At 57.8% G+C, this 24,907-nt stretch overlaps 1 protein-coding gene across 4 annotated transcripts in view; it reads left to right on the top strand.

Moving 5' to 3' along the window:
- Positions 1–21,758, top strand: part of CTDP1 (CTD phosphatase subunit 1) — a 42,172-nt gene extending 20,414 nt beyond the window's left edge. For 3 of the 4 annotated variants that reach the window (XM_057526469.1, XM_057526471.1, XM_057526467.1), the window contains exons 11-13: positions 4,672–4,834; positions 13,262–13,446; positions 20,974–21,250. In XM_057526469.1, coding sequence (XP_057382452.1) covers positions 4,672–4,834; positions 13,262–13,446; positions 20,974–21,115 — 490 coding nt within the window. In that variant the 3' untranslated portion in view covers positions 21,116–21,250. Of the gene's footprint in view, positions 1–4,671; positions 4,835–13,261; positions 13,447–20,973 lie in introns of all 4 variants that reach the window. The other variant, XM_057526470.1, reaches the window with a different exon arrangement.
- The last annotated feature ends 3,149 nt before the right edge of the window (positions 21,759–24,907 follow it).

The raw sequence follows: 24,907 nt of genomic DNA, 5'->3' as shown, positions 1-24,907 counted from the left end.
AGGACCGGCTCTGGCTCGGGAGTCACCCCAGGGTGAGCGCGGGCCTGAGATCAGCGCCCGCCAGCGGAGGGTTTCTGCTCCTGGCGACATGGCGCTGCTCGGATTGGATTAACCCTCCTGCGGAAGGGAACCAGAAGTCCGCACAGAACGTGCTGCACGGCCACGTGAAGGTATCAGCCAGCATCCGGCACAGCTGGTCCCCGAGGGCCCCGTGCTGTGTGGCTGGTGGGCAGAGCCGAGCCTGAGGCAGTGCCTCCCCGGCTCTGAGACGAGGTGGGCATTTGAGGCCATCGGAGCAGATCTCGGAGGGGAGAGCAGACGGGGAGCCCAGGGGCCCTCGAGTCCCAGGCCGTACAGGCTCCTGGGATTCCAGGAGCCTTCAGAGGATGGTGACTACCATGTCGATAAGGCGAAAGAAAGGACAGGCGTTAAAACAGGCGAAAAGGTGGAGAATCTCAACAGGGGATTGCAGCCTTTGAAAATCCTTTGAAGATAATCTAATGGCTGTTCTAGAACTGAAAAACGCGAAGCCTAAAATTAAACGGAAGACGGCCCATGGAAAATATGCAGACTGGGTGCACAAAGGAAGGAATGGGACAGAGGAGACGTGGGGCCCCGCGAGACCCCAGAGGAGAGGAGGGGTGGGTGGGCAGGTCAGCGTGGAAGTTCCCCAGCCCACAGGGAACAAGCACTCATATCCCGGAGCTCGGCGTCCACAGGCCAGTTGATGGAGAAAAGCAGAACACGTCACCTTCTTAAAACCAGACAGAGAAAGCCTGTTTGAGGCGTCTGTTATACGACGCTGTATACGTTACATAACGTCAGTTAGTGCTAATATTAGTGGTGTATCGATGTTATGTCATACTATTAAGTGATTTTATAATTGTACGCTGTTACGTGACGTGTAACTACATAGCTGGTTTTTACCTCTTAAACTTCAACGTTTCTATATAGCAAAGAAAGCAAGCTGTTGTTCGACTGTCGCAAGTATGTTAGGGCTAATAAATGAATGGAAAATAAGGTCACCTAAGTAAGAGAAGCTAGGCATTGAGCACGACTCTGGCCGTGCACGTGTGGGTGGAACTGGGAGGGGCCGGGTCCCTTGGGTGCGGGCGCGTCGCAGGGAGCAGGGCAGGCGCCAGGACAAGGCGGGGCTGGTGGCCCATGGCCCTCCTGCAGCGGCCGCGCCTTCTCCGGGTCCGGAGGCTCCGTCCATCGGGCTTCGGAGGCCTGGTTGTATTTTAAGCAACAGAAAGCATGGCTGTTGGTGGCATCCTGGGAGGAAGCGGTGACACCAAGTTCAGGGAAGCCACTGCTCTGACCAGGGGCCCAGGCTGGCGGCCGCCGTCACAGACCGAGGGGAGCGCAGGGAAGACTCGCGCCGAGACAAAGCCCGTGTGTGTTCGGGGCCCCGGCTGCCCGTGCGGCGAGGGCGGGGCGATGCCCGGGATGGCTGCTTCGCCTGCCCTGCCTGGGCTCGGGAAGGTGTCCCAAGAAAGCTGGCTGCGCTGGACGCGAGGGCGCCCACGGTGAGCCGGCCGCCCACCCGGACTGCCTCCCGACTGGACTCGGGACCCGCAGGCAGCGGAAACGCCGAGGGCTCGGACACGGTGCTGGGTGAGGTGCAGTTGATGGGAAGGTGTCTTGAGGCCCCTCCGAGCATCCAGCCCTGTGCTTTGCGGGGGGCTGGGACCCCACCCTTCTGGCTCGCAGGGGAGGGTGTGTAAGCGGTGGGGGGAGGTGGGCGGTGACGGGCATCTCCACAAGCAGCTCCTTGGGGACGTGCGCCCTGATGCTTCGTTTCCCAGGTCACATCCGTGTGGCCACTGTCGTGATCGGACACAGAGGCCCGAGAGCAGCGGGTGGGTGCGAGGTGCCCATGCCCCCATGCAGGTGCCCCTGCCCAGTAGGGGTGGACCTGGGAGGGGACGGGCCTGCGATGAGTCTGGGGTTTCCAATGCGGGTGAGAGGAGTGAAGACACAGCCACAGAGATGAGAGCATTTCCGGTTTTCAGGAGGGGGTTCTGTGGTGTTAGTTCTTCGTTTGGCTCAGTCAACTTCCAGCCTTAGCAGAGTGGACAAGCCCCCCTAGGCTGCCTGGCGACTGCCGCTGCCTAGATTAGCTTAGACGGGCGTCACTAGGAGTGAAACGACGCTCTGGTCCCTAACCCTTGAGATGAGGGAACACGGAGGATGGGCCGTATCAGCAGCAACCTGGGCCCCTCTTCAGAGAATCACGTTTCACTGCGGTCTCGCTGGTTGTGTGGTCGCGTTTCTGTTCCAGGGAATGGTCTGTAGATTTGTAATTTGAGTCAGAAGCACACCGACAGGAAAGATCTGTGCGTTAAAAGGGCACAGAAGTGCAATTTTACAGTAACAGTTACATAATTTCAAGCATCACGAAGTCAGTACTGTCCTGAGCTTTACCTGAGCCGCTCCTGGTTTTAGAATCTTTCTTACCATTGAAAACAAAATCACACATTGATTTATTTCTCTAATATGTAAAGAACAAGTGCATATTGTCTTAAACTGTTTGGAATGTTTAAAAATTAGGTACAAAAATGGTTTTCCGATTATTAAGCCTTGGTGGAAGACAGTGGCAGCAGGCTTGGGATTTCTCCGATGAGAAGAAGTGGTCAAGTGCCGTCTGAACACAGACCCGAGGATGCGGGGAGAGTGCGTCTTTCACCGTACAACACTAATAATCAGGCGACAGGTCACCACACATTTGTTCTCGGATGGGTAGAATGTACGTGAACAGCAGTAATTCCGTTTCGAGTGACATCACAGTGTTCCAGCTCTGCCCAGCTTTTCTATGGAAAACACACGCGTCGGGTTGTAGTTTATTCTAGTGACTTGACTTTTGAGGAAATTTGTTCTTTTTTGAACTTGCAGGTGTGAATTTCACCAAAATATTAATGTTTTTGGTAATTATCAGATCGCCTAGGTACACAAAAGAGCGTTCCTGTGACTCACGATGTCTGCTGGCCGTGTAGGTTTTGTAAGGGGGCGGTGCTGCCGCACCCAGACACGTCTGTGCCTCACCCATCCCTCCACACGGCCACGCCCTTGAGCCCTGGGCCCCGGGTTCCCATCTGCCTCCTGGTCCGCCTGGTGTGACCTGCTGTCCGGTGGGGACGCCGGAGGGAGTTCTGGCCTCGCCCAGTGTGTCTCTAGAAGAGGGAGGATCTTGCGAATGCCCTGAGGGGGTTCTCAGGAGCCCCCAACGTGGTGGCCGATTTTCAGCATCTTCCACGTGGAAGAACATCCTGCCTTTTCAGGTGCTTGTGCGCAGCTCAGGCTGAGCCCACACCCCACTGCCTTGAGGACCAGTCGGCCCCCGGGCCCATGAGCCTTCCGTAGGGGGTGTACGTGTTCTCACCTTCCCTGTTCTGGGTCTGAAGGGAGGCTGTGCTAGTAAAAAGGTACTTCTGCCGTTTTCCATATTCGTAAGAGGAGCTCTGGTTGGTGGGGTGACGGGGAGTGGGTGTGGGCTGAAGTGCAGCCTGATGCCCAGGTCAGAAGACAGGGCAGGAAGCTCTTACGCCGCGTGAATATGTGGAGGCGGCAAGGCGGGCGGGCCATCGAGAGGCTGGGGACAGAGCCTGACTTCGGAAGAAGCAGGGGTCAGCGGTTTCTAGATGGTCCTTCATGTTTCTGCGTCAGAAATCTTAACCACCATCAGATAGTATGTGGTTAGCCCAGTACGGTTGTTTCCTTTCAGTTTTGTGATTCAGACTTATTACCACCATTTTTCTTCAGAGTAACAAGGTTTTGCTATGTTGTCTTCAGTTTCCTGGTGGCCGTGAGGTGCCCACGGCCAGCTGCAGAGGAAGGCGCCCGCTTCACGAAGCACCTTAAGTTCTGAGGCCGTCACGGGCACTGCCCCTTGTTGGGGACCTGACACGGGATGAGAGCGTGTGCGGGGGACAGGGGCGCTCTGGGGTCTGTTCCAGGTGGAACGGAGAGGGTAGCTCAGAGGACAGTCACTGTCACGCCAGCCTGGGCTCGGCTCCAGGACAGAAGCGTTCTGGGAACAGAAGGTTGGCTCCTCATGCAGTGTTGGTATTTAATAGTTTAATTAAACCACACGCGTGACCCTGAACGTTCCTGTCCTCTGTGGACGGACGGACTTTCACTGCAACCCAGGGCACTCTGTTTCTTAAATTCACCATCACGTTATTTCTACTTTTATAGCCTGCATGTTACAGAAATGGTTTGTTTCGTGAAATCTTATGGCTGCTTGATCTTACTTTGAGGGTAAATAGCACTCCTGCTGGTTTCTGGGCGAGTGTTCACCATCTCTCTTCACCTTTGCCGTTTGTTCTCAAATGAGTCCCGCCAGGCGGATGCTCTGGACGGTGCGGTTTGTTGATGGAAGGAGCTAAGTGTGCATTTTTAGCCCAAAGGAGGGCGAGCCTGACCGGCCCACAGCCTGGCTGGACCAGCAGGGATTTGGTTTCGTAAACAAACCCAGATCATGCCTGAGTAGGTACCGTCCACGAGACAGCATGTGTTTCCACAGCTGGGATATCGCGCGTGTGTGTGTGTGTGTGTTATCGTGTGTGTGTGTGTGTGTTTACCTATCCCGAGGGTCGGGAATCTGATTCAGGGCTGGAAAGGTGACTTCAGACAACTCTCCTCATGTGGGGCCTGTGCAATTCCTTTCAGAGCGGTTCAGCCGCATCACCAGCAGACGTTTGGTGAAGACTTGCCAGCTAACCAAGATGGAGAGCAGCCTGGTCCTTCGAGAAGGAAGCGCCAGCCCAGCATGTCGGAGACCATGCCGCTGTACACGCTGTGCAAGGAGGACTTAGAGAGCATGGACAAAGAGGTGAGCCCGGCCCAGCTGCAGCGCGCCTCGCGTGCGGCCTCAGCCTGGCCTTCTGGTCTCCACGGGACGCGTGGGAGAGGAGGTGACGACAGCGGGAAGTGACCAGTCGGTGTACTGGCAGCGTAGAAGGCGGGTTTCTGCTCCCCCTTCCGCCCCGGCGCCCACGGCGGTATCTGGCGTTGTCGCTAACAAGGGGGCTCCTGGCGTCGAGTGGGTGGGCGCCAGGGGAGCCGCCAAGCAGCCTGCGGTGCCCGGGCGGCCCCCGCGTCCTCAGGGCCCAGGTCGAGACACCCTCTGCCTTCTCAGGTTGCACGTAGGTTTTGAAGCACACCCAGATCGTGACTGGGAATTGGCTGTTAACACCACTAACAGGTTTCAGGCAACGTGGGTAGAAGTGGTGTTTTGTTCTAAATGCTTAATTGAGGGAATAATGATTATAGGACCCAGAATCCCTTCTGAAGTGAAGATTAAATACAGAGGGGATTCTCCTTAGGACCAGAACAAAACTAAACCACAGATAATTTTGCAAGTGAGCTGTTTGCCTCTGGCCCAGGAAGGAAGCAGTGGGAGCGCCCGTCAGCCTGCCCTTTGTCCCTCTCGCCCTGTGTCCCGTGCCTGCCCCAGGGCCTGTGTGCGCCTGACCCATCCTAGGTCAGGCCCTCAGAGAAGGCCCCAGCCTGTGGAAGGCGGCTTGGGCAGCATGCTTCTGGGGCTGTGTTCTACGCAGGCACCGTTGTGGACACCACACCTCACGTCCCAGTAAACGGAGCTGGGCCCGGATCAGGACCGACACTCCTCCGGCCCTCAGATCTGCATCTTATAGGCAGACAGCTCCCGCAGCCACTCAGCCACTCGTACTGTGCAGACAGAAGTTGTCCTCGGACCATCGCGGACGCCAGGGAGAGCCCTGAGGACAGAGATGCATTTCAGCTTACTTCCAGCGGTAGCAGGAGAATGTTATATTCAGTATGGAATCCTACCAGCAACTCAGACCATCATCTTCAGACGATAATTTATCCCGTGACGCTTAAACCTGCTTTCAGATGTGCCGAATTTCTCTATTTGCTGTTTTCTGCCTTTTTGAGCATTTAGCCAGTACACTGCTGGGGTTTGTTCATAAAAATGTTTTCTCCTAGAAAAATTTCTTTATCCGTAAGCCTGTCTTCTTGATCTAGGATGTTCCTTGTTCTCCGTGAGGGAAGCTGGCTGCTGGGGGTGGGCGGGGGACAGCTGGACACTCACTTCTCTCCTCCTGCCCACCCCCTCACCCCAGTCCTCCCAGGCGGACGGGCAGGTTCGCTGCTGTACCCCTGCACAGACACAGTTCAGTTCGTCAAGGAGTGGCCACGATTTTCCCACTTGTTTGTTGCACATCAAAGGGTGTCGAAATCTTAACATGAAATAAGTGTTAAATACACTTCCCGTAACTCTGAAACCTGACTTTCTTTCAGAAATGGAAATTAGCCTTAAAACCTTAGATTTGACTCTTCAGGAAGAAAGGTTTTGAAGGAGAGAGAAATCCTGGACTTGGGATTCCAGCGAACATGGCTGTCGTTTTATAAATGAGGGAATCAGGGGTTGGTGTCCAGCGGTGCTCAGGGGGTCCTGCTCGATTCCCAGTGACATCTGGGCCCCAGAGAGACCGCTCGGTCAGTGCCGGGCGCCAGATGACCAGGGGAGCGGGCGCCCGGCTCTCCATCTTCCCTGCGTGGCAGGGCGGGGGCCATGTGGGGCTTTAGGATTCGAGGCCGGACAGAGCTGGGCAGAGACCGTGTCCACCACCTGCAGCTCTGCCCAGAGAAGACCAGGCTGTGGTCCCCAGGGCCGCACGAAGGACGGGAGGTCCCCGTGGAGCTGCAGCAGGCGGCTGAGGCCAGAGAGGTGTTCCCTCCCCGTAAAGCTCAGGGAAACGGGGCTACTGACGAGGGTGCTGCCTGTGGGCTCCTCTGGGCGGTGGCTCTGAGCCCGTTGTAGTTGTAGTTTACTCCACCAGAGGGCGCTCTTCAGGTGGGCCGGGACCGGCAGCGACAGGGGCTTGTCTGCTCTACGCTTTGAGGACCACGTCTGCGGGCTCCACAGCCAGGGCGTCCCAAGCACAGACGCCTCTGCCAGCCCCCAGCCGCCCCGAACCCTTCATCCCCAGCGTCAGCTCCTCTCACCAGCCCCACGGTGTCCGGTACTCGCAGCCTGCACCTAGCCCTGATCCGGAATGCCGCTGTCCTTGTAACACGCCCCGCTCAGGCTGGCATTTCACGTGAGCATCTTGCAGACCCAGGATCTGAGCAGCACCTCCTCGTTGCTTTTTTCAAAGAAGCAGAAGTGTACGCACATCTGGTGTGATCACCACTGTCTGTCTTGTTGATGCCAGATGGTTGTATTTGTGTATTTTGGTTCATGTGAAAAAGCTATTTGCCGAGTAGAGGCCCAGCAACTCCCCGTCTGCCATGGTTCAGGCGGAAGCGGCGGCGGTGTGGCCTCTGCGTGCAGCCCGCGTGCGACCTTTGGGCAGCAGTTCCCTTTCAGTCCCGCGGCAGCCTCTGTCAAGGAGGTGATTGTGGACTTTATTTGATAGTTTGGGGGCATGCTTTGTTTCTGTTGATACGTAGGTCTGTTTGGACCAGCGAGCACCATCCGTCAGCACAGCGAGTTCCTGTCTCATTTCCCATCTATGGACATTAACACGTTTCACTGGAGAAATTGAGACCTCAGGCACAGGTTTGCTATCTGGTGGGTTAAAGCCTTTGATACATAGTAACCGAAGTGTCCGAAGGTGGTCCGTTGACCCCGAGAGGCCACCGCTGCACACGTGGGTGGCAGTTTCAACCTGCTGCCCTCACTGCCGTGGTCCATTTTGCTGTGCGTGTCACGGGGCTGTTGCCCCAGGGAGATCTGCAGAGCTGCTTATCCCGCCTCTGATGGCGGGTCCGCTCTGTGCTGGCGGCAAACACTGCCTTGTGAGGATTATGTTCTGAATAAAATAGGCACATTTTCCACGAGCTTCAAAACATTGAGAAGAAGCCAGGTGATCCCAGAAGCTACTTGAAGACCCAGCTTCGGGGACTTCGGAGGCTAGAGCAGGCGTGGTCCAGCAGCATTTGAGTTTGTGTTCAAAAGTCAGGGCCATTAGCGCATTCGCGATTCTTTGCGCAAATTAATGATTCTTAGGATTGATGTGGTCTTCCATTCTGCGTGGTTGCCATAAAGCTGTCATTTCCCAGAGGCGGTGGCGTCTTCTCACAGCATGCTTTTGCTGGTGACCAGTTCCGTCAGCACGTGTTTTTGTTACTAGCAGATGCACAGGGAAAGCGTGGGAAGTTCTCACAGCGCCTGCCGTGTGGCCTCTGCTCAGCTGGAGGTGCCCAGTTAGCACGATGCACCAGCGGCGCACGCGTCGGGGAGCAGAGGGGAGCGGAGGCGGGCGCGTGTGGACGGCGCCCGTGTGGCCTCGCCCCCCGGCCAGTGCAGGGCTGGACTCTGCCTCTGGCGCGCTTGACGCGGCGGCATCTCACGGCTGCATCTCACGGCTGCAGGCGCGCTGAGCTCACGGCACACCTCCCTCCTCTGCCACCTTCCTGCGCTACTCTTGCTCTGCGGTGGCCCGTGTGCGCGGGCGTGTGCATGCGCGTGTCCCGTGTGCTGCCTCGGCTTCCGGCTCCGTTTCTGCTTCTCCTGCTTTTTCTGTCTTCAACTCTGTGTGGGGCGGACGACACTGCAAAGGCGTGAAACTCCCGTCGCAGTCCCTGGCTGGCAGGACAGAGCTTTCCGTCTTAGCCCGACTGGGCTGGTCACCTGCTAAAACACAAAGCCCTGTTCTCCAGAGCTTCTACCGGGACATAATATTCAGGACGTCCAGGACACGATTTAACAGTTACTCAACACGCGAACCCGGGAACGGGCGATTCCCAAGAGAGTGACAGGCGCCTACCCGGATAGCCCAGACGTTGGGGTCATCAGACCAGCACTACAGCAGCGGGCGTGGCCGTGGCCGCGGCCATCGGGAGAGGCACAGCCTTGAAGAGAGTGCAAACCACGAAGAAGAACCACGTGGAAACATGAGGACTGGACACGCGCTCAGGCAGATGCCCTGAAATTCACCAGGAGGACCCCTGGTGACGGGCGTGTCGAGGAAAGATTAAGTGAACTTGAAGACAGGGTTACGGGAATCACCCTGAGGAACAGCAGGAAAACAGACCGGGCAGAGGGGTCAGAGTCTCAGGGACACTGGAGTCAAATCAGAAGTTGAATGTTTGTGTCGTCCGAGTTCATAAGAGGGAGAGATCGGTGCAGAAAAAATACTTGGGGAGATAATGGCTGAAAACCTCAAATTTGGCGGAAGACTTAAATTTACTGCCCTTGATGGCATAAACTAGTTTGGCCAGTTGCGGAATTTCTTCAAAGGCAGTCACGACTCCTTCTCCCCTGGGGTGGAAGCGGGCTGTGGGAAAGGCCGGCCCAGCGGGACACAGACGTTCGCGGGGTGGGGGTCGGGGTTGACGCCCACTCGCCCCCCCACCCCACCCCCCCCGCGTGTGGGCTCCCCGAGCTGACGTGAGGCCAGAGCACGCATTGCTCGGGTACTGGGTGTTCTTACTGCGTGGTTTAGGAGCAGTATGTGTCTGCGGAGGTTTAATGGTTAGTTTTCACGACCACCTGAGTCTTCTCCTCCCTTGGTCTTCGGCCCCTTTGCTTGTCCGGGCTCGCCCTGTGGTCCCGTTTCTGTCTGTGCAGCCTGGTCAGCCTCGACCCCCGTGTGAGGGCGGTTCTCTTCCCGGGACTGCACCGAGCCCGAGGCGGGGCGGGCGCTCCCGGGCGGGCCGTCGGGGTCAGCGTGGGGACAGGCTCCCGGAGTCAGCGTGTCTTACCGCCGCGCCGTGCCATCTGGGCGTCAGGCGGCGGGCAGCCCCGCGGTCGCTGCTGGGGACTCCAGGTGTTTTGAGGTAGCACGTTGGGCTTTAGGAGGAATACCTGAGCTTGAAGATAACGCACGTGTGGAAACCACGTTAGCATGCCGACAGTGAGGTAGAGGCACGTCCTAGCCCGGCTCTCGCTCCCCAGGGGGCCTGTTCCGCAGACTCTGCTGGGCCGGCCCGTGGGGGGCAGGTGGGTGCCGAGCGCACGGGGACCATTGGGGGCAGACGGCTGCCCGAGGCCCGGCCACCGGGGCACTTCCTGCGAAACGCGGGGCTCTGTGGGCCCCGGGAGAGCGTCCCCTCCGCGGCCGCCGAGGAGACAGCAGGCTCTGGTGGTGTCCACCTGAAGCGTGAAGTCTAGACAAGGGTCGACCACGTGGGTGTGTGCACGGCTGCCTTCTGGTCCCCTTTTCACATCACGGGAACGTCATTGGAGAAAGTTAAGTTTAATAGGCTCAGTACTGCTTTCAGTTTTATTTCGTGAGAATGCAGCATATTAAGGAGAGTGACCAGGACGTTTGTTCTTCTGGCCAAGAGAGAAGTACGTTGGTGTTGGTCCAAAGACCCTTCAGGTGGTATCATTTCCACCTTACCAGAAGCGCGTTGCCTGAGACCAGAGCTTAGAATTCACGCACGTGGTCCTTAGAGGCGTGTCCTCTTCACGGGCGGCGCTGTTAGTCGCTTAGAGTAGCTCACTCGTGCTCTCGCTGCGTCCGGTTCCCTCCCTCTGCAGGCAAAGCAACAGAATGATGGGAAGAAGAAAGTGCTGGCACAAGGCCGTGTCCCCTCTGGCCGTTCTTGGCCTGGACTTGCTCTGTTTCCATTTCTTCTGTTTCTCCCTCGTCTGCCTCCCCTCCATGGGTCAGAAGCTGAGATGAGTTTTACTAACTCTTCACGATCCTGCATCTTCCAAGTCGATGGGTGGAAACATTCCCAAGAGCATTTGATGTCATTCGTACTTGCCCTTTGAGAGATTTCAGTACTTGAGGAAAAACTGAATTTTGTATTTCTCTTCACATACTTGCTTTTAGATTTTCCCTTAATTAAGATTTTGAAATATTTACACGAGCATTTTTAAAACAACATTTACAAAGTAAATTGTTCATTGCAGATCCCTGTTCTTCAGGAAGGGCAAAGCTGTCCTCGTGCAGAGCTCTATGTGAGGGAAGCCGCGGAGAGAGCACACCAGGCAGGGTTGAGGTGGGACCAGACCTCCTGCGGGATGAGCCCACGCTGTCCGCCAGGCCTGGTGCTAACACCACCGAGGCGCGAGCCCTTCGTGGGGGGCCCGGCACACGGCCCAGGCTGGGGTCGCCCCGCAGTCTCTGAGCTGCTGGGATGGCGTGCTTCGGGCAGATTTTAAACGATTGGCTTCTTTTAGTTCATTCTTTTCCCCTGCAAAGATGGGATGTGGAGTTAAAGACCTGAAGTGTTTTCAGAGCAAAATTTGACAGGAGGTTTGCTTATCAAAATGAAGTTAAGTACAGCCAACTAAATATACCAGTGAAGTGTAAGTGCCAGTAACCTGTTAGAATTAGTACAATTAGATGCTTTTTGTTAAGTGCCTTTAGTTTAACCCGAGAGGATATATTACGTGTGAGGATCTCGTGAGCCCCGACGATAAAGCCAGCACTTTAACTGTCAATTAAAATGTTTCCGTATTTTAGCTTGTGAGGTCCGTGTGCATCGTCCCTTCCTAAACTGCGTGTTGACCGATTTGAAATTGGATACAGTGGTTCAAAGGCGTCAGCCTTGGCCTGAGCGCGCAGGGTGTGGCTGGTGGTCCCTGGACAGAGCTGCTCTGTAGAGGGGGTGTCCCCCCCGCCCTCGAATTTAATCAGAGGGTTGAAACCCGGTCTGTCCCGTTTCCGGTGCCTTCCCCGAGGTGTCCCTGCCATGCACCGCGAGTCCGCGACTCTCCCAGGGAAGCGGGCCCGGTAGCGCCACGGGGAGCAGCCAGTGTGCAGGGCACGCGCCCAGGAGGGTGCTGCGGGCGCGGGAGGGGCGCCGCGGGGGCATCCCCTGGTCGTCCTGGGCTCTGGGCCCCACGGGAGCCTCCCGGACTCAGGGCTCAGGTAGAAATGGGTGCTTTGCTGGAAGAAGCCAGAGTTCCCGTGAGTGAGGTCCACCTAACGGCTTTCCTTGCTTGGTGTGTCTTAGCTTGGTAAAGTAGCCATCCCATCCCCGTGGTTTAAAGTTCGGAAAGCCCAAGAGCCCGCGTGGGCGCAGCCCTTGTCCCCCCCGCCGGCCGCCCTCTGTCTCTCGTCTGCCGCGCGGCCCTCGAGGGCTGGCGGTCGGCTGGTCCCAGCCTTGCTGGGCTGGAGCCGCAGGGGCTCGTCCCCTGAGCGTTTGGTGGACGGCCACTCTTGCTCGGTTGACCGGGGTGTGGCAGTGCCCGCCTGGCTTGCCCTGAGACCTTCACCCCCAGCCGCAGCCAGCAGTCGAGAAACACAGGACGCGCACAGCCCACGGGACTGCCCGACGCCAGACGCAGTCGTAAATGGGGGGTCCCGGGTTGTCACGCGTCCTTCTGACCAGCCGGCCGCCCGTCGGTTCCCACGCCCCTGCCGGGACGGCTGAGAACTTGGGAAACGCGGAATCGGGCACGTGGTCGAGGCCTGACGGGCAGCGGGTGAAGGGCACACGGGTGAGGTCGGGAGGGTCCCGGCCAGAAGCTCCTGAGCCCTGTGCCTTGGGGGTTCCAGGGAGGCTTCCTGGGGGCAGGGTGGGGCGGGAAGGTCCAGGCCGCTCATCCGCTGGTGCTTCTGGGTGAGCGGCCCTGCCCCGGAGTCCACCACGGTCGCCTCATTAGAGCAAAGGAGCTCCCTCGTCCGGGAGACTGGGGGTTCGGGAGCTCTGGCTGGGAGCCGGCGGCAGAGCCTGATGAACAAACCCCTTGTCGTTTCGCACACACGAAGCGGCGTCACAGATCAAACTTGTTAGGTCATGACCCCGCTCTGAGGCCATAAGAACGTAGTTATGCTAGCTGACGGGACATGGGGTCTCTGCTCCTTCCTGGGAAAGGTGCTGGCGGGTCCGTGTTCAGGAAACAGGGGCCCCTCCTCCTCTCGCCGCTGCCTTCCTCTTTCCAATGCCCCGTCCTCCGTCGTGGGTGTCAGGTGTCGTCGGGGCCCTGCCCCCTGCCCCCCAGCCGCCCTCCCTTGCCGTGTCTGTGAACAGTTAAGCCTGAGGTCTGTCAGAGAAGGCAGATGCGCAGGCACCCCACACGCGGCCGCGTGGGTCCCAGGACCCGGCGAGGTGGGCGCGGAGGAGGGACACCCTGGGCCACCTCTGCCTCCCGTTGTCCACCCCGTGGGCCTTGTCCACACTCCTCGGTGCTGTTTGTAAGCATCCCTCTCACGGCAGGCCCCGTGTTGGAGCTTTACAACGTGTCCTGCGTGCTTAGTCACGGGAAGCGGGGCCCGTGCAGAAATCGGTGGTGTCACTCCCGGGGGAGGGACCGTTGCGTGGATTCTTCAGAAAGGTGATCTTGTGCTGACTCTTGGCCCTTTGTCAGGTGGATGACATCCTGGGAGAGGGCAGCGATGACAGTGACAGCGAGAAGAAGAAGCCGGGAGATGTGGAGGAGCGGGAGCGGGGACCGCGGCCCGGGCGGCCCGAGGCCCTGGGGGCCCCAAGGGGGCCCACGCTCGGGTCAGCGCCATCCAGCGAGAGGAGCGCAGCAGACGGCCGGGGGCCCAGGTGAGGGGGCCTGCGAGAGGAAGGGGGGCCGTCGGGGGCCCAGGAGAGGAGGGGGGCCCGGGAGGTGAGGGGGGGCCGTCGGGGGCCCAGGAGAGGAGGGGGGGCCTGTGTGCTGCCCCGCGAGTGCCAGACACCTTCCGTGTTGATCAGTGCACTGTTGTTATTCTGTTGTATCTTCCCAGTGTTGTTATGGACCACGATGTGCGGGTATCATTTTCAAGGCAGTAGTGAGGGGTTAAGAGACCTGACGACGTCGGTCTGGGTGGTCCTGAGAGGGCAAAGGTCACTGTCCTGTTTCTGAAACATACAAAGCACGTGACAGGTTTTTTAGAATATTACACTTGCAGTGCCATCGATTTTTACCAGGTGTTTTATGACTCAGTTACCACTTGGGCAGATGGAACTCCTCCCCTTCGCAGAGTGCACAGTGTCTGTTGTAGGTGGTGGTTCGGGCCCAGGTGTGGTCCCAGCGGCCCAGGAGCCTGCGGGGGGGCTCCTCTCCCTGAGTCCCCGCTCGTGCCTGGAGGGCTGCTGTGTGTGGACCCGGGACGGGACACGGCCGGGAGCAGCGTGCTGTCCACCAACGGCGGCCCCGTGCTCTGTGTCCGGCTGCGTGGTGTGTTCGCAGCCCCTGTGCGGGGTCGTTGGTCTTCCCAGGGTTTCGAGTGTGCGGAGGCAGGTCGTGGTGAGAACTGGACCCCACGTGACCTCACGCATGTGCAGGGCGTAGGCCGAGGGCAGCTGCCAACACCAGTGTCTGCTCTCGGGGTTACTCAGCTTGTTAGGACTGTAAGTTCTGACACTGAATCAGGTAGGATGGTGCGATTGTGCTTTCTTTTTTATTTTATTGTGTTTTACTTTATTTACTTATTGGTATTTATTTATTTATTTATTTATTTATTTATTTATTTTTGGCCGTACCTCGCGGCATACAGGATCTTAGTTCCCCAACCAGGGATCAAACCTGTGGTAGGGAAGGGGTGGTTTCTTTCGGGATGATTCAAGGCATTATGTTTATTGTGTTCTCTATTTCTATTATTATTACTTTGTAATGTATGATGAAATAAGCATACAGTTCACCACAGTGCAGAATCAGTGGGAGCCCCGAGCTTGTTTACACTTGCCACGCACTGATAGGGTTTTGATACGAGTCTGCGAGCCATGGATTTATGATGGTGTCTGTGCAGCCAAACCTCCCTGCTGATGAGAATCTGTATCTGCAGCCGCTCCCCAGCACCAGCGTCACCGCCTCAGCTCTGCCTCAGATCATCAGGCATTAGATCCTCACGAGAGTGCAACCTAGACCCCTCGCATGCGCAGTTCCCCGCAGCGTTCATCCCCCTTGAGAATCTAATGTCGCCGCTGATCTGACAGGAGGCGGAGCTCAGGCAGTGACACCAGCGATGGGGAGCGGCTGTAAATACAGATGGAGCTTCGCTCGCTCACCCACCGCTCACCTCCTGCTGTGCGGCCCGGTTCCTAACAGGCCACGGACCAGTCCGAGGCCCGGGGGTTGGAGACCCCTGCCTTACACAGTTGTTTGACTCAGCTGCATCTTCAGCTCAGTGCAAGGGCCTCCTGGGGCTCTCAAGGGATGTGGGGAGCCGGGGCCTCTCTGAGGAGTCCACTCCCAGAACCCCGGTTCCAGTGCTGCTGGGCTGCTCTGTGTGCCCGATTCTGTTTTCTCTGCCAAGTGAAGAGAAAGACATAAAGCCTTTTCTCTAAGACTGGGAAGGACGGGCCAGAGTCCTGGGGCCAGCGTCCTGCTTTGTCTCCACGGAGTCATCTGCCCACACGTGAAGCAGCTCAGGGCCACGCGGAGAGAGCCTTGCCCACGGTGCTTTGGTGCTGCCGTCGGGGCCAGAGGCGTGTGGCCTGCGTCCACTGCGGCTCCTGTCAGCCCGGCACGGTGCCAGGGAGTGCGGCGCCGGGGCCGGTGGTCCGCGCTGGGCCGGCGTGGGGCGCGTGGGGGGTGCTCAGGAACCCCCCCGGCCCCGGTCTCCTCGCCGTCCTCACTGCAGCCGCCGTTCACACCGTGCTGTAGGGCTTGACCTCAGTGGTGTGGGAATCTGGGGTGAGGAGGACAAAGCCCAGGGTCCGCCGAGACGCCGCCTCCCCCTTGGCGGCCACAGGGACCCGCCCCCGCCTGCCCCTCCGCCACTCGGCGTCTCCCTGCACCCGACGTCGAGCCTGCCCTGCGTCGGGGCTGAGGCGCCGTGATCAGGCTCGGGAGCTCATCCCTTTCTCTGCCCAGAAGTTGGCGAATGTGGTTTCTGCATATGTTTTATTCTTGTCAGTGGGCTCTAGGTGTAGAAGTGTGCACGCTTTGGATTTTCCCATAGTAGCGTTTTTATTTGAAATTAAGTCAGACGTGTTTGGGGGGTGTGTTTCTTGCCTGCGGAACATTTCGGTCCATGGCCTTTGCCGCGAGCGGTGGCGCCTCGCGCCCTGGATCGCGGCCTGGCTTCTCCCGAGTGGTTGGCAGCACATCCTGCCGGCCTGAGTGGCCAGGCTCTTCTACGGGATCTTAATGTCACTGGAACTTGAAGGTGACTTCTGATGGAAGGACGGGCGTGGGGTTTTGGCTTGTCCACTGAGAACCAATCCACTCTTCTTTCAAATGAACAGACGTCAGACGCCCGTTTTACACACGGCAGCTGGAGGGGCACTTCTGCTCCTTGAGGTAGATCCCTGAGTAAGAAGTCAGGGCCGTTTGGCAGGCACTTGCCCGACAAGACGTCCGCAGGCGTTGGAGACGCCCCCCTGTCCCCACCACTCGCAGGAGACGCGCGACTGGAGACTCGGCCTGGGGTCTCGTGTCGTGGGCGGTAGGCTTGGCCAGCGGAAGCCGGCGCTCTCTCCCGAAGACCGTTCTCTCAGCGCCAGAGGGTTTAGTCTCAGCACCTTCCCCGTCCCACCCGACCCCGTGGTGAACTAGTCGGGAGACTGGCTCCACGTCCAAAGGCTAAACTCCTGGCCCGAGTCCCGGGCTCCCGCCGCCCAGTACTTCTGCCGCCTCCCCTTCGCCGCAGGGGCGCGGTGGCCGGGGTCCCAGCCGAACGTGTAGACAGACGGTGCGAAGGTGTGCAGAGGCCCTCACGCGTGAGAGCTCTTCTCAGTGCTGGGTGGTCGCCTAGGCAAGGCTGTCTTGACTACGCTGCGGAGGTTGGTCATTTCGAAGATGGAGGAGACGTGGGCCTGGTGTTTGTGACCAGAGAGCAGACCCAGCTGTGCTGCCGGGGTGGAGCCCGAAGGCCGCTTCTCAGCCAGCCCTCCACCTCCACCCTGTCGCTGCTTTGCCGTCAGACACCTTCTGTCTCTGCTGCCAGCTGGCGACCCTGGGACCAAGGTGCTTGGTTCAGGTTGTACGTTCCCCAGGCTGTGGCTGAGGAGCTGCCCTTCTGTTGCGTGGACACGTGGCTTCCCGTCGATTCACGTGTCGACTTGCGATGTTTAACCCGCCGTAGCCGACAGCACCGTGGTGACACCCTGGTGCCCCAGCCCTTTGCGTGTGCGAGGTCATCACACACGGTCGCTTTCTGAAGGCGGAATCGCCGAGGTCGGAAGGCCTTCGCACTCTTGACCTGGTAGCTGCTTCGAGTTGCCCTGCGACCGTGGAGGGTCGTGCCGATGGTGAGAGGCCTGGCTGTCCCCCACCCTCCCTGACACGGTGCTTCGTGACGGCTTCTGGCCCCTGCGGCACGGTGGATAGAAAGCGGCGCTGTTTTAGGTGTGTGTGCCTTTCTCTCTCCCTGCGCTGAGCCCGCGCCCAAGGCTGGACCCCAGGGACGTTGCGCTGTTGGCGGGGGGCGGGGGGGGGGGTAGGGGGGCCGGTGCAGCAGCTTCACCAGAACAGCCCCGCCCTGGGGGGAGGGGCGACCAGGGCCCAGAGTGGCCGCAGCGCAGTAACTAAAACGCCCAGTTTCCAGCAAAAAGAGTCACGGGACGTCGGAGAGACAGAAGAATGATCCACAGACAAGACAGAAGAGGCCAGAGAAGCTGCCCGAGAGGGCGACCGCGTCAGAGGAACAGACGGGGTACGTTCCCAGGGCCGCGGAGACCGAGAACCGCCGAAGGGTCCTGGGGACAGCATCTCGGACGGCACCGCCAGGCCCTCGGCGCGCACGTGGCAGGACTGCCGGGGGCGTAATGACCGGCACCTTCCCGAATGTGACAGGGGACACCATCGGACACATCCTGGGAGCTCAGGACCCTCCCCGGGTCAGCTCAGAGGTCCCCATCTGCACGCTTCACGGCGAAGATGCAGGAAGCCAAGACCCCTTCGTCTCGAAATAGGTACCATCACCTGAGTTCTCAGGCTCTTCAGAAACAGTTGAAGAGACGCGGTCCGTACGACTTTTCCTTGGAACGCGCCCTCGCGGCCTGTGGCCCTGACCTGATCACACGCCCCGGAGCCCGGTGTCGTGTTACAGTGACCTACACGTGCATCTCTTTGAAGAGGCAGCAGAGCCTCCGCTGTCGTGACCGGACGGGGCAGGCAGGAGCCCACGCGCGTCCTCTCTGCCTCGGGGTACGGACGGCCTTCTGCACCCCGGGGCAGCTGCTCCCCTGCATGCACGTGGGCACATGCACACACGTACCTGAAACAGCTTTTGTTAGGTAAAATAGTGACCTTACCACCTGCCGTGCTGCTCTGTTCTTTTTCTTTCTGCCAAAAATACCAAGCTGGTTGTAACCAGCAATTTGAAAAATAAATGCATTGTGGACTGTTTGATCTTGTTGGCTAGACGCCAGTATAAAATAATAATGTGTGTTTATTTGCCGTAGTTGCTGAAATAATTGTGCATCTTATTAAACAGCAGACTTCAGGTGTGGGTCCACGTGCCTCTTTACAGCAAAGAGCTCAGAGGCTGGGACGTGAGGGAGGAGACGTACATACGTGATTTACGTTCCTGTTCACGTTCTTGCTTTATTCCACGTTGAATCTGGGCCGATTCTTGAGCCTTAAATTTTCCCCACATTAAATCTGTTAGCGTTTCTCTAGGGGACTGTGCTGTTGGTTGTGAAAACAAAATACAGTTATTGCACGTTCTGCTGAGAGGAAAGGAAGCTGGTCTCAATTTTAGGCATTTATTAACCACGACTTGCCGCTGTGTCCAGTCTTTGAGGTGATTTTTAATTACTAAAACTTAATCGTGTTGGATATAGGAATACTCCAAACGTTATTTAACCGAGACTGAAGGTTTTGCTCTTCCCAGCACAAGGCACTGTGGCCACTGTGGCCCCGACCCTGGTCCCCAGGCCCCCAGACGCGGCCGCACGAGTGGACACCGAGGTCCCAGAGCCTCTCCCGCGGGACCAGCCGCGTTTCAGCACAGTCGACGTTCGTCTCTCTGCACAGAGGCTGTGACAGCTGTGAGGTCCCGCCTGGCTGTTAGCTGGCGTCTCCCTGGGGGGCAGGGCGGACACCCCGTGCAGCCCATGCTGTCCCAGAAGGCTGCCCTGCAGCGGGGTCTCCAGATGCAGTGCAGGAGGTTTTATCAACGGGACGCCCCGGGATCAGCCTCCTAGGGGCCTGCGCCTCTCCCACCCCGGGGTCCTCCCCGGCCCCCCTGCGCCACCTGTGAGCCGCCCCCGCAGCAGAGCACCAGCCCCGGTGACACAGCCGGGCGCCGTCCACTGACTCAGCCTCGGCCTCCTTGTTGAAGCACCTCGGGGTGCACGAGGGTCTCTGTACCCAGGCAGAGGGCCCGGCTCTTCCTGGACCCGGAGGCTTCCTCACCAGTGGCAGGACACCTCCTCTTTGCCCTTGTACTTGGTGCTTCCTGGAAGCTCGTCCCCGCGGTGACCGGAAGACGGGGATCTGCTTTACGGCTCGCACGGCACCCACCCCGGGGACACCCAGGAGGCGGGACACACCGGAGGCGGAGGGCGGGCGGGGAGGAGCCTCGAGGACAGACCACGTCCCCACGTGCTCTCGGCGCCACCGGCGGTGCAGCCGCAAGCGGGGGCCGGGAGGGCGGGGTTCGGCCCCCTCTGCCCGCCACCCGCAGCTGAGCACGGCTCAGGCCTGGGGGCTGACTCTTCTCTGCTCTCGTGTGTGTTATTGCTGCACGCACACGCGACCCCCCAGTTCTGTCCCTGGGAGGCGGTGCTGGGCAGTGCCCCGTGGAGCGTGGGTGTCATTGGGGTTATCTGCAGTAGTTTGAAGGGTAGAGGAGAAAGCGGTCTCTCTAAACTGTCCCAGCTACACGTCGTCTCTAAGTTGATCTGTATGTTCTCCACTCAGCGAAGGGGGAATCGCGTGAGCGCCTCAGATTAATTACGCTTAACCCCATCTTTTGTTCCACCATCTCTCGAAAATCCAGAGTTAACCCTACAGTGTGTGTGAGGGGCTGGACCCTCGGGCCGCGTGTCTGCTCAGATTTGGCTGGAGTTGGCGAGGCCCGGGCGCCGTGTCCCAGCCGTGGCTTTGCTGTGCAACCACCTTGGTCAGTGTTTCTCCTGAAAGCGCATCACAGGGTACCACACGGCTCCGTCCTCTTGTCCAGACCCTGGCGCCCCCCCACCCGCCGTGTCGCTTTCCATCCGCCCCCCCTTCCTGCACCGACCTCCTCCCGGTGCCGACAGGACCCGAGAGGAGGGGTTTCTTTCGGGTTTACTTTCCCTTCCCTGTCCTCATGCGCACTGGGGGCCCAGCTCCAGCCACGGGTGCTGATGAGCCAGGCCGGAGCGGCTAGCAGGGGGCGGCGCTGGGTCGCGGTAATCGTTCACGTCCCCTTCGGGTCACGTGCTCCCTCGGGGCTGGGGTCCCTCTCCTCTGACTTCTGCCAGCCTCAGGGCTGAATGTGGTTCCTGACTGTCACCTTGATTCGCTTTTCAAATTACATAGTAGTATCTTTTTCAGCGTTCATTGGTCCTTTTTTTTTTGCCAACTGCGCTTTTTCTGTTTGAGGAGTGTTTCTCACAATTAGGTTATTCCTTGTCTGTTGTAGAAATTTCTGTGTGTATTATAGGTCTTAGGTTATAGACGTCATAGTCTTGCACGTCATTTTCCCAGTCTCGTGTGTGTCTGTGACTGCTTGAGATGCCTTTTGTGTCTCTAAGAGGTAAATCTTTTGGGGGGTTTCTTCCCTTCAGAAGGTTTCCCCAAACCATAGTAGTTCCTACGTAACTTTTCTTTTCGATAAATGGTGCGACGACAACTGTAAACTGTTGACATCCAGATGCAGAATAATTAATCTGAGTCAGCAATGTACTCAGCAATTAACTCAAAATAGATTTTATAGACCTGAATGTAAAACATACACCCGTCTGCTGGCGGCCGTCCCCGCCTCCCTTCCCAGCGGCTTGTCCAGCTCCAGCCGTAGCCCCGAGCTCACTCCGGGCCCCTCCCTCTCCCGCCCTCACACATCCTGCGTATTTCGTTACCTGCCGGAGACGGAGGCTGCCCTGGTGCCCGGCCTGTGCTGTCCGGGCTGTCCCGGAAGCGTGGGGGCTGGCGGCCGCGGGGCCGGGGAGCGTGTGCGCCACGAGCGTCTCACGGCGCGTGTGCTTCCCTCGCAGGGGCCACAAGAGGAAGCTGAACGAAGAGGACGCGGCCAGCGAGTCCAGCGGAGCGTCCAGCTGCGAGGACGAGGAGGGGGGCAGCTCGGAGGCGGACGAGATGGCGGCCGCGCTGGAGGCCGAGCTCGGCGACCTCATGTGACCGCGGGGCGGGCTCTCGACTCACCTCCGTCCCGGGGACTGCCCTCGGGGGGGACTGCCTCTCCTCCAGAGGGACATGTCTGTTTGCAGAGCTCCACCTGCAGAAACACATTGTTTTGCAGAAATAGGTGTTTTTAGAAGTTTCACTGCAAGAAAGCCTACTTGTTAAGGACAGCAGAGCAGGGAACGCGGCCATGCCAAAGATCCTGGGTGAGCCCAGCAGAGCCGCACAGCAGGACTGGAGTTTGCGGCTTGTTATCAAGAAGGGGGGGTGGGGTGGGGAGGTGTTTTTCCTTTAAATACCGCAGCATATTACTTAGGGTGAAGGCTGGGCGTCCGACCAGACAGAGGGGTGATGCAGCAGGAACCCAGCATCTTCCTGCTCTTTCACAACTGAAGCTACCAGAACATGCACAGGTTTCAAGTGAGGCCGCGCATCGGCGTGTGACGAGGACAGGCTTGGGGCCCCCAGCTGCCCCCGGGGCCCTGCAGCTCCCACGGGCGCCGGGACAAAGGGCCCTGTGCTCGCGGGCAGCCTTTGGCTCCTTTGCGAGATCGGATGTAAAGTTTTGTATATCTATTTCATACATAACCCACCAAACAGATTTTTCTTCCATTTAATAAAAGTCCCTTTTGTAAGCCTTCTTCTCTGCCCCGTTCCCTCTTCGCGGGATCCAGCTCTCGCACCACAGCCGCCCCGTCCTGCTCCCCTCCAGGGAGCTCGCGGGGCAGATTCCTGGGTGAATGGCCAGGGCCTTGGACGCTGAAACAGAAAAGCAGATGATCCTCTCCAGCCAGTCTGTGGCGGTTAGTCTCTCCCTTACTGCACCAAAGCTTTAGGAATGCCAAGGACCGGTGTTATTTCTAATCACTAGATTTATGAAAATTTGACCTAAGACACCCAAGGAAACCAGGGGCAATTCTGACCTGGGAGCTCAGCGCTGACAGGGTGTGAAACTCATCGTATTAGGTGTGTCAGCCAGACAGCATGGCCACGTGTGGTCCCACCCCTGGGGTCACAGGTCTCACCCACAGGCCCCGTGTGCTCGGGCGGCCCCAGGAAGACCCCACCCGGTACCGCTGACCCGAGACCCCTGGGCACTAGCCTTAGGCCGTGGCCCCCGGGGCATTAACGCTGGTGAACTTTCCTTCGTGCCTCCTCTGAGACAGCCCCTTGGCCCTTCCTGCGCGATCCCTCCAGGTCAGGCTGCGGGTGGAGGAGCCAGAGCCCGGGTGTGCCTGTGATGCTGCATTCCTGCCGTGTGGAGGGGCAGCCGCTGGGCTGCTGGGTCACCAAGACACAGAAGGTGTGTCTTCTTCCAGCTCTAGATCAGCACACAGCAAACGTTTTTCTTCCCATGTTCCGGGCTAATTACTGGATTAAAAGTGAGTGTTAGGCTCAGGCTGTGTCCTCTACACACTCTTCAGTTGCAAGTAACGGCCTCAGCTCCAGTGGGCTTGTCTTCCTGTATCGACTGGCTTGTCTGAGAAGTGAGGTGGAGCTTCAGGTACGGCTGGATCCAGGTGTTCACCAAACGCTCAGGTGTCATTGGGAACCTGGATCCTCCTCCCGTGGTTTGTCCTCTCTTTGACGGTCAGATGCCACCCACCCTCCTGATGACGGGGCTGGGGAGGGGAGCGGGAATCATGATGCACACGGGACAGGTGTGGGCCGGCAGACGTCAAGAATCCAGGCACAGTCCCTGCCTAGTTTCCTCACCAAGGTGAGTGTACCTTCGCGTACTTGCCAGTCTCCACAACAGTGTGAGGCTCCAGGATTCCCAGTCAGAACCATTCCTGGGGAGCAGCGAGGGGGAGGCCCCTCTGATGGGTCTGTACTAGGGCAGAAACGGAGAAGACAGAACTGGGAACGTGAATAATCTCAAGGTTTCCCCCTGAAACCCAACACAGCCTCTCGGGTGGATATCCCTAAGAGGGCTGGGGGTGGTTAAACGTCTCCTTGCAGCCTCGTTCTCAGTGGCACGTGCTTGGGATGCTGAGCCGTCCCGGGGGCCGGAGTGGCACCGAAGGTCCCCGGGGCCCCTTGAGCCTCCTGAGAGGGCGGCGCCACCCTTGGGGGAGGGTTGCCTGGGGGACCTGCGCGCTGTCTCGCAGAGAGCGGTGCACTCAAGTCAGGGAAATGCTGGATAATAGGTGCCGCAACCCCTCCAAGTGACATCTTTTCTAGAAATTTTAATAGGAAGCTTGAACTTGCTATCCTGAACGTAACTTAAACGTCAGGCTTTATGCTTAAGACAGCTGTCTGGAAATTCATGACCAGGAATTGGGAGAGAGAATCCCTTAGGTCCATGAGAAATCTTTGCACAAGCAAATCATAAATTTAAGCCACTTTTTACAAAAACTCAAAAATCTGTAACACTGGAAATGTGAAATTTTACCCTCTTCCTTGAGAAACGGAATGTTGAAATTTTGTGTAAACGTGGGTGGATCTCATGTCCCATCTGAGTTTTTCATGTTTATTCACGTTTTTAAAACAACCGTGAAGCTGTGACGTGGGGACACCTGTCGTGTGAGTCTGACCCGTCTGTGGGCCCACCCCACACGGGAACCCGAGTCGGGGCCGGGGGCTGCCCAGGTGTCAGGGCGGGGACACGTGTTCCCTGCAGGGACCCGGGCTGCCCCACATGAGCTGAAGAGCCTGGAGGATGACCAGAGCCACCCACTCGCACGCCCCAAGGGCCAGCTTCACGGTACAGGCCTGTATTTTCAAAGTCACATTCAATCCAGTGTGGACTGCTGAGTGTGTGCATGTGTGTGTGCATGTACACGTGTGCACATGTGTGTACACGCACACACGTTCAGAGCTGCCGCCTGGTCTTTACATAAAGCTTTTCCATTGTGAAAGTGCTGCCCAGGTGGAAAAATTTTCAAGTACAGCAAAGGAAGCAAAGGACGTTCATCACACCACCCAGAGGTGACAGTCGCATTTAGCGTTTACGGTCCTTTCCTGTGGTCATGTGCCTGGCTTTTTTAAATCTGTGAAATTTTAACATAGACCCCATCAAAGATGAGGAAGAAAAATTGCTATAATCCCGCCACCAAATCTAACCACATTAGCATTTCAATGTATTGTTTTAGTTTCGTATGCATATTGTTTTAATAGAATTTAGTTTTTAGAGCAGCTTAAGGCTAGAGCACAGTTGAGGGGGGAGCTGTGGATCTTTCCTGTACACCCCCTCCCGGCCCATGCACGGTCTTCCCCACTATCAACATCACCACCAGACGGGACATTTGTTACAACTTATGAACCTATGTCCATACATCATCACCCAAAGTCCACAGTTTATGTTAAAATTCACTCTGGGTGTTGTACATTCTGTGGGTTTGGACAGATGTGTAATGACACGTATCCACCATCATGGGGTCATACAGAGTGTTTTCACTGCCCTAAACATCCTCTGTGCTCCCCCCGTTCCTCCCTTCCTCCCCCAGCCCCTGGCACCACTGATCTGCTCACCGGGTCCACAGTTTTGTCTTTTCCAGAACATCCTGTAGTTGGACACACCGTGCGCAGCCATTTCAGATGGGCTTCTTTCACTTAGCAACATGCGTTTACGTCTCCTCCATGTCTTTTCATCGTCAGTATCCAACATGCAAAAGGCAGGCTGCTGGAGACTCCGTGAGACAACCTGGCTTCTTCAAAAGATAATTTGCAAGAAAAGCAAAAGAGATGGAGGGGAACCTACTGATTAAAGACTGAAGCATGCCAGCCAATCCCAACGCGTGGGCTTGTTTGGATCCTAATTCACACAAACTGAAAGTACACAGACAC

Source organism: Balaenoptera acutorostrata, chromosome 13, assembly GCF_949987535.1.
Source record: "Balaenoptera acutorostrata chromosome 13, mBalAcu1.1, whole genome shotgun sequence".
NCBI lineage: Eukaryota > Metazoa > Chordata > Mammalia > Artiodactyla > Balaenopteridae > Balaenoptera > Balaenoptera acutorostrata.
Note: the sequence above shows the minus strand (reverse complement) of the source record. Positions and strands in the feature narration are given on the sequence as shown.